This window comes from Micropterus salmoides, unplaced genomic scaffold (assembly GCF_014851395.1).
Source record: "Micropterus salmoides isolate LMB-PRFRI ecotype aquatic unplaced genomic scaffold, ASM1485139v1 Ms_hic_scaffold_18, whole genome shotgun sequence".
Taxonomy (NCBI): Eukaryota; Metazoa; Chordata; class Actinopteri; order Centrarchiformes; family Centrarchidae; genus Micropterus; species Micropterus salmoides.
The window spans coordinates 32,314,346-32,323,354 of record NW_024040928.1 but is presented as its reverse complement, the minus strand read 5'-3'; the positions used below and the strand labels follow the sequence as shown (position 1 = coordinate 32,323,354).

Genomic DNA, 9,009 nt, shown 5'->3' with positions numbered 1-9,009 from the left:
AGCGGGATAAGGACCTGGTCTCCGGTTTGTCCAAACCCCGTCACCAACTCAACCCTCAGGTACCTTACCGATGTTCACCGATCAGCCACAACATTACGACCACCTGCTGGTCCTGACCCGTGGAGGTCTGGACTCCACCGTGTGTTCTGGCACCGACTGACAGGTGACATGGTCATCACAGGTATTCACTTCCTGTCAGTGGTCACGATGTCACGGCTGATCGGTGTGTTTAAACTTCAGTTAGTACTCTGTGTACTCCTCTCAAAGCCAACATGTACATTTGTAAAGTTTCCCTCTCCTACGTAACCAACTTGGCGAGCGTTGAGGAGGAGGCGTGTCCTGTGTTCTCCTGGCTCCTGACTCTGTTAGAGCCCGACCGAGACGCAGATTTAATTATAAACAACCTTTTTATTTAGTTTGACAAGAAAACACAGATACATGAAGAACCAGCAGGAGAGACTCAGGCGAAAAGCGCCGACAGCTGCTCCTGCAGCTCCGACAGGACGGACAGCGACGAGCGGCCCCCGGCGTTCAGCAGCGTCCGGAAAAAGCTCGTCCATTTTCTGGAGTGCAGGACGCTGTGGAGACAGGAAGACACGTCAGACGGGTCATGTACCTGGGCAGGTGAGGAGGGGAGCGGCTGAGCCCGGTCCACCGGCAGTGAAGCAGACGGCTGGACCGCAGGTGAACTGGGTCGGTACCTGGGTTTGTCTTCACTGAACCACTCTGCCGTCCAGCCGCCTTCGTCTTTAACAGCGACCATCCTGCTGTTGGTCAGGAGGAGGTGGACCGTTTCGGCCACGCCCACCAGGTCAACCTGACGGGCAGAGAAAAGGGGAGGGGTTAGTCTTCACCCAGTGGAGGAGGCGGGGTCTGTACAGAGCGGACAGGTGTTTCGGAGGCGGTACCAGCTCTGGCGGGGCGGTCGGCTCCAGTAGACCCAGAGTGATGTAGGCCTGAGCCGATGGGATCTGCTGGACCGAGGTGACGCCCTGCTGGAGGTCCAGGTCCACAGAGGACGACCAGTCCACCGGGAAGACCGAATCAGGACTCAGGGAACCTCTGGAGGAACAACGACAAGTTAAACTGTTCTGCTCGTGATCCACCGACTCAAACTCAGAATCACATGACCACGCCCCCCCGTCCCCCCTCACCTGTGTGTGTCCTTGGAACAGGTGAGAACACTGGGCTGCAGCCCCGCATGCAGCAGCCTGCAGGAGTGCAGCTGCGACACCAGATGCAGCAGAGCCAGGACTTTATAACCGACCAACAGCTCGGTGGGAGCGCGCTCAGTCAGCTCCTGCAGACACACACCTTAGTTATTCCCTTAACCCAAACCCCGAGGGGAAATCAAACTAAAACGGCGCGCCTCGCCGTGTCAGCGTGTTGTTGGGTCGTGACTCACTGTGAACTTGTAACCAGCCGGGTTTTTGTAGACGGTGATGCAGCCGTCCAGGAACAGGAAACAGCTGATCAGAGGAAGACCGGCGGCGGCGGCCGAGTTCTTCTTCAGACGCTGAAACTGATGGAAATCCCAGGGAACAGAGCAGCTGTCCACCTGCGGCAGGTAAACACAGGAAACCACATCTATCACCATGGAGACCCAGAATCAGAAAGGGAGCCGGTTTAAACAGCTGGGAGGTTTAATCAGGTTTCCTTTAGCTTCTACAACACTGACTGGATGATTTGGAGTGAAATGCACCCTGGGAGTCGTAGTTGACTTGGGAACAGGGAAGGTCAAAAGACTAAACTTTAAACTTGGCCAGTTTTCACTAACTAAATTTCCCATGATGCTTTGACAGCGTAATACAAGAATCTAAGCTGAGGTTTGGTCTGATGACGAGAGGTGAAGGTGAGGCAGCTAGAACAGCTTCACCTTGATGAGCACGTGGTCGTGGTCCTCTGTAGTTCCTTTATAGACGGAGAAGCTTCCTCGGTCCAGAACTCCAGGGAAGAGAGTAAAGAATCTGCCCCCTGGTGGACACACATCCAATAAAGAATAATCAGTCAGCACTGATCCAACATGTTTGTCCTGGTGAGAGTAATATTACAGTACTGATCCTGTTTGAGCTGAAACAATTCATCGATTAAAACAACATGTAATCAGATAATCAATGAATCAGTTTAATCAATAAGATTCTCTCTGCTTGATCGACTGCTGAGAAACCAACAGGCAGATTAACCAATAATCAGTCTGATCAACAACATGTGGTGCGGATGTTCGTACCCAGCTGCAGAAAGCCATCCGTCTCCACTTCAGGGAGGGGGCGGGGCTCTGAGTGGAAGTCTGGAGAGGAAGTGACATCACAGAGCTCCAGCAGCCGCCGCCGCACGTCAGGGTCACAGGGATCCACAGCACCACCAACTGGTCAAAACATATCAAGCACAGAGTAAACATCCGGAGGAGACTCGTGGGCAGGAAACAACCACCAACAGGGGGCGAGGCGACTCGTGGGCAGGAAACAACCAAACAAACATCTGGGGGCGAGGCGACTCGTGGGCAGGAAACAACCAAACAAACATCTGGGGGCGAGGCGACTCGTGGGCAGGAAACAACCAAACAAACATCTGGGGGCGAGGCGACTCGTGGGCAGGAAACAACCAAACAAACATCTGGGGGCGAGGCGACTCGTGGGCAGGAAACAACCAAACAAACATCTGGGGGCGAGGCGACTCGTGGGCAGGAAACAACCAAACAAACATCTGGGGGCGAGGCGACTCGTGGGCAGGAAACAACCAAACAAACATCTGGGGGCGAGGCGACTCGTGGGCAGGAAACAACCAAACAAACATCTGGGGGCGAGGCGACTCGTGGGCAGGAAACAACCACAACCAACAGGGGGCGAGGCGACTCGTGGGCAGGAAACAACCACAACCAACAGGGGGCGAGGCGACTCGTGGGCAGGAAACCACCACCAACAGGGGGCGAGGCGACTCGTGGGCAGGAAACCACCACCAACAGGGGGCGAGGCGACTCGTGGGCAGGAAACAACCAAACAAACATCTGGGGGCGAGGCGACTCGTGGGCAGGAAACAACCAAACAAACATCTGGGGGCGAGGCGACTCGTGGGCAGGAAACAACCAAACAAACATCTGGGGGCGAGGCGACTCGTGGGCAGGAAACAACCACCAACAGGGGGCGAGGCGACTCGTGGGCAGGAAACAACCACCAACAGGGGGCGAGGCGACTCGTGGGCAGGAAACAACAACAACCAACAGGGGGCGAGGCGACTCGTGGGCAGGAAACAACCAAACAAACATCTGGGGGCGAGGCGACTCGTGGGCAGGAAACAACAAACATCTGGGGGCGAGGCGACTCGTGGGCAGGAAACAAACAAACATCTGGTGGCGAGGCGACTCGTGGGCAGGAAACAAACAAACATCTGGTGGCGAGGCGACTCGTGGGCAGGAAACAACAAACATCTGGTGGCGAGGCGACTCGTGAGCAGGAAACAAACATCTGGGGGCGAGGCGACTCGTGGGCAGGAAACAAACAAACATCTGGGGGCGAGGCGACTCGTGGGCAGGAAACAAACAAACATCTGGGGGCGAGGCGACTCGTGAGCAGGAAACAACAAACATCTGGGGGCGAGGCAACTCGTGGGCAGGAAACAAACAAACATCTGGGGGCGAGGCGACTCGTGAGCAGGAAACAACAAACATCTGGGGGCGAGGCGACTCGTGGGCAGGAAACAACAAACAGGGGGCGAGGCGACTCGTGGGCAGGAAACAAACGGGGCGAGGCGACTCGTGAGCAGGAAACAAACAAACAAACATCTGGGGTAGAGGCGACTCGTGGGCAGGAAACAAACAGGGGTCGAGGCGACTCTCACGCCCCGCCTGTGTAACGGTCATCAGGTCTAAACAGGGTTTAGACTCACCGTGTGATGGAACGGGGTCCAGTTCCTCCTGGTCCTGGTCCTCCTGCAGTGGACTACCGTGTCCGGCCGACATCCCCAGCGAGGTCAGAGAGTTTGCCTCCACGCTGGTCTCCTGTATGGGACTCAGCTCCTGTCTGGTTTTAGACACTGGTTCCACTGAGGTCTGGACCACTGATCGTTTCAGAAACACAGAAAAGTCAGAAGCTTCAGCCTGAATGTGCCGTGAGGCCGAGACGGCACATAGACCAGCTCGGATCAATAACCCCGTCCCTGACTGCGCTGATCCCTGATCAGGTTTTCAGTGTTAGAAGTGAAGTCTAATGGGGAGGAATTCCAAACCTTAGATCTGGGAAATGTCATTTAGTTAGTTAATATGGTCTGGGTCTCACCTGTGGGGGTCTGAGTCTCACCTGTGGGGGTCTGGGTCTCACCTGTGGGGGTCTGGGTGAAGCCGTTTTGTGGAGCAGATGGCAGGTTTGTGTTGTGAGGCTGGATCCCAGCGTCGACCTGCAGTCAAGAGGAGCAGCAGAGTCAGTTCCTGAGACCTTCACACTGTCCGTCTGTGGACGTCAGTGTCAATAAAGTTTAGTTCATGTGAACTTTATGAGCGACTTCCACCAATCATCAATCAGTGAGGTTAGATCTGTTCCCGTCTTTATGTTGGGACGTCTTGGACAAAGATCAGAAAAATTATCCTTCCGTTTTCTAAAATTTTCCCTTTTGCTTTTTCTGTAACAGCCTGATCAGGACCTGGACTCTGTACCTGGACTCTGTACCTGGACTCTGTACCTGGACTCTGTACCTGGACTCTGTACCTGGACTCTGTACCTGGACTCTGTACCTGGACTCAGAGACAAACTGTGTGTTTCAAAGTAACAAACCTGAGGGAGTGAAGAGGTTCCGAAAAAACCTGCGAGACACAAACACATCAGAGAAGCTGGTTATTAACAGACTGAGACCAGGACCACAGACTCAGCTGGACCGGGACCACAGACTCAGCCGGACCGAGACCACAGACTCACCTTGTTGTGGACACTGGACCTTCAGACACAGCCCTCTCTCGTCAGGTCGGAGGAAGACGTCGTCCTGCAGCTTGTCCTGAGACGCGTCAGAGGTTCTGTTGAAGACACACGAGGACTTTGAGTCCAGCTGATTCACACCAGGCTGCAGTTCATGAGCGGTGCATTTATTACCCAGCAGGCCGAGCAGCAGCAGCAGACCGGGAGTCTTCGTAGATCTGGAAGGAGGCGGCAGCGGGAGGCCCGGCAGCGTCTCTGATCCGAGAGGCGGAGCCTTCAGGACCCATCTGCAAGTGTTACATGGTTAGTCTGAGGTCACGTGATGCAACCTTTTCTCTTTATTTGTAGCATCAGGTGTAATTTTGGGTGTAGTATCAGTATCGGGTGCAGCAGTATCAGTATTGGGTGCAGCAGCATCAGTATCGGGTGCAGCAGCATCAGTATCGGGTGCAGCAGCATCAGTATCGGGTGCAGCAGTATCAGTATCGGGTGCAGCAGCATCAGTATCGGGTGCAGCAGCATCAGTATCGGGTGCAGCAGCATCAGTATCGGGTGCAGCAGTATCAGTATCGGGTGCAGCAGTATCAGTATCGGGTGCAGCAGTATCAGTATCAGTATCGGGTGCAGCAGCATCAGTATCGGGTGCAGCAGTATCAGTATCGGGTGCAGCAGTATCAGTATCGGGTGCAGCAGTATCAGTATCGGGTGCAGCAGTATCAGTATCGGGTGCAGCAGTATCAGTATCGGGTGCAGCAGTATCAGTATCAGTATCGGGTGCAGCAGTATCAGTATCGGGTGCAGCAGTATCAGTATCGGGTGCAGCAGTATCAGTATCGGGTGCAGCAGCATCAGTATCGGGTGCAGCAGCATCAGTATCGGGTGCAGCAGTATCAGTATCGGGTGCAGCAGTATCAGTATCAGTATCGGGTGCAGCAGCATCAGTATCGGGTGCAGCAGTATCAGTATCAGTATCGGGTGCAGCAGCATCAGTATCGGGTGCAGCAGCATCAGTATCGGGTGCAGCAGTATCAGTATCGGGTGCAGCAGCATCAGTATCGGGTGCAGCAGTATCAGTATCGGGTGCAGCAGCATCAGTATCGGGTGCAGCAGCATCAGTATCGGGTGCAGCAGCATCAGTATCGGGTGCAGCAGTATCAGTATCAGTATCGGGTGCAGCAGTATCAGTATCGGGTGCAGCAGTATCAGTATCAGTATCGGGTGCAGCAGTATCAGTATCAGTATCGGGTGCAGCAGTATCAGTATCGGGTGCAGCAGTATCAGTATCAGTATCGGGTGCAGCAGTATCAGTATCGGGTGCAGCAGTATCAGTATCAGTATCGGGTGCAGCAGTATCAGTATCGGGTGCAGCAGTATCAGTATCAGTATCGGGTGCAGCAGTATCAGTATCAGTATCGGGTGCAGCAGCATCAGTATCGGGTGCAGCAGTATCAGTATCAGTATCGGGTGCAGCAGTATCAGTATCGGGTGCAGCAGTATCAGTATCGGGTGCAGCAGTATGTGTGTACCTGTGACTTCATGAGCTCTACGAGTCTCTTCTTCTCCTCCAGCTCCTTCCTCAGCTGCTTCTTCAGCTCTTCGCCACGTCTCAGTTTCTCTGCAGGAAACAACCGAAAGAACATCTTCAGTTCAGGTCTCCTGACACGGCGCCGTCAGGAGGTCTGTGAACCCACCGTGAGGTCCGTGAACCCACCGTGAGGTCCGTGAACGCACCTTCTATCTCCCGCTCTTCTCTCCGTTTGAAGTATCTTTCCGCTCTGAGCTCCTCGAAGCTGAACTCTTCCCGTCCTCTCGTCAGCAGCTCGATACAGTACTCAGGCCTCTGACTGACCACGCCCTCCTCCTGATGCCCCGCCCCCGCGATCGGGTGCGTCTGTGTTGATGAAGGCTCGCTCTGATAGGCCGACCTGCAGCCAATAGGGAGACGCAGAGGAGTCAGTGCTGAATCAATGTGTTTTCAGAAGATGCAGAAATCAGAGAAAAGGTCCATTTAAATTGTCCTCTCTGGGCTTTTGTACTGAAACACACTTACGGTCCCACCTGCACCGGCAGCCCCTCCGCCATCTCTGCACCTGATCGACCAATCAGAACACACCAGTCAGTCTAAACCAATCATTCATCAGCTAGAAGCACGTCAGGGTCCGCAGAGATCAGGGCCGAGTTCAGTCTCAAAACGTTTTGCATCATTTTCCCATTGAACGACAGGTTTCCTGCAACGTTCTGCAACGTTCTGCAACGGGCTTCGAGGTACGTTTCCTCCCGTTTGTGTCTCAGGTGTTACACAAGTTTGTAAACACAACGGTGTGAATTGCAGTGCGGTTGCGTTCACAGCATTGCGTTCAAGGAACCACCGTTTCTGTTGGAAAACAACGTTTTGTCTGCGCTGAACTCGCCCCAGTGTTCATGTAACACCTGTGGCACCACTGTGTTAAAGGTGTTAGTCATGCACATGCTGCGTACACATGGCACAGTGGAGCAGACACGTGCCTTCTCTCAGCTGAAGGACTAAATATTACTATAGTTTTAAAAGTGTTACTACATGTAAAACAACAACATAGAGCGCCGTTTTCACAGACGTGTTCTAACTTCGTCCTCTCTGAGGCACTGCAGTCCAGATGTGACAGCTCTACAGTGTCCTGGACTTCAGGGTCGTTGCTCCACCTTGTCCCAGGTGTTCCTCTCACCTGTCTTCTGCTCTTTACAGGTGTTTCTCTGTCCTCAGCTTCAGAAAGACACCTGGGGCCGCGTTCAGCGCCGACTAAACGTTTCACTCAGAAACGGTGGGTCTTTTTTTTTACACCGTTGTTTACAAACTTGTCGCAGCTGATTGGGTAACACCTGAGACACGCCCACCACACAGACGAGAACAAACCTGAAGTTCGTTGCGCAACGTTGCAAGTAAACATGTCGTTCAATCAGAAAACGTTGCAAAACGTTTAGAGCTTGCCCCCCCCCCCCCCGCTTCACAGCTGTCTGACAGTCTGACGCTGGTTCGTGTTAAACGGAACAAACCCGCGTCACTCTGAAGCTGTGAGACTCTCTGTCCTCTGCAGGCGCGGTTACTGTAAAAACGACGGATATCTGAACGGAGTCTGGCGGAAGCTTCGCTTTTAAACCGTCTCCATGGTGACGTGTTGAACCAGTAAAACCTCTCTTACCTGAAACGTTCAATAAATCCAGAGAAACAAACCGACTTTACTCAGAGACCCGCTGTTTCTGTGGTTCCCACACAACTTTGAACCTGCTGCCGCGGCGCTGATTGGCCTATTTGACGACCACGATTCACACGTCACTTCCGCTCCGGGTCACATGTTATAGCGCCCCTGCTGGCCGGAGGCAGCTGGGCGTTTTACACACAGGAGGAATTTTACACGCAGACACAAATAAATGTAGAAATATAAACAATACAAGTCATACAAGAATATTCAAGAGAATAGAGAAATAACATTATTCTGGGTTTGTGCAACGAAATCTCTAAATTTACAACAACAAAGATTAACAATTAACAACAAATACAGGCAGTGTGCAGGTTTTGTGCCTGAGATGAAACAGTATTTACATGTGCAGAGACATTTGAATCAGACCCGGGTCTTGTTACTGAGGCTGCAGACAGGAAGTAGCTGTTTATGTGGCGAGAGGTTTTGGTCCTGATGGACGCAGCCTCCTGCCAGAGGGGAGAAACAGCTTGTGTCCGAGGTGGCAGGGGTCAGCTAGTAAAACAACAATGTTGTCAAAGCAACAATTAAATTACGAAAGAACTGTTCATTTATACAGTTCATTAAATAAAGGTAATAAAACACTAAACGTGTGTGTTTGTGTGTGTAAATAAAATAATTAATAAATAAATATTTTTAAAAAATAAACAGTAAGTGTGTGTTAAAAAATATTTAAAATTCAAATAAAATAAAAACAATAAAAGTAAAGTGTGTTTGTGGGTGTAAAAAATAAATTAATAAAATAAATATTAAGAATAAAATAAAGTAAATAAGTGTGTGAGTGTTAAAAATTCAAAATTCAAATAAAATAAATAAATAAACGGTAAACATGTGTGAGTGTGCGTATATTAAAAGCCTAAAACATAAAATAATAA

At 51.8% G+C, this 9,009-nt stretch overlaps 1 protein-coding gene across 1 annotated transcript; it reads right to left on the bottom strand.

Moving 5' to 3' along the window:
• Nucleotides 1-388: 388 nt before the first annotated feature.
• bub1ba (BUB1 mitotic checkpoint serine/threonine kinase Ba) lies at nt 389-6,991 on the bottom strand (the record flags this gene model as incomplete). The annotated part of the gene is given in 15 exon segments (XM_038727608.1): nt 389-578; nt 702-817; nt 909-1,062; nt 1,155-1,300; nt 1,406-1,558; nt 1,877-1,974; nt 2,228-2,365; nt 3,883-4,053; nt 4,314-4,389; nt 4,764-4,792; nt 4,905-4,999; nt 5,076-5,188; nt 6,428-6,516; nt 6,633-6,826; nt 6,952-6,991. Coding segments are annotated over 15 exon segments (1,722 nt in total). The 3' UTR covers nt 389-460.
• Nucleotides 6,992-9,009: the final 2,018 nt, after the last annotated feature.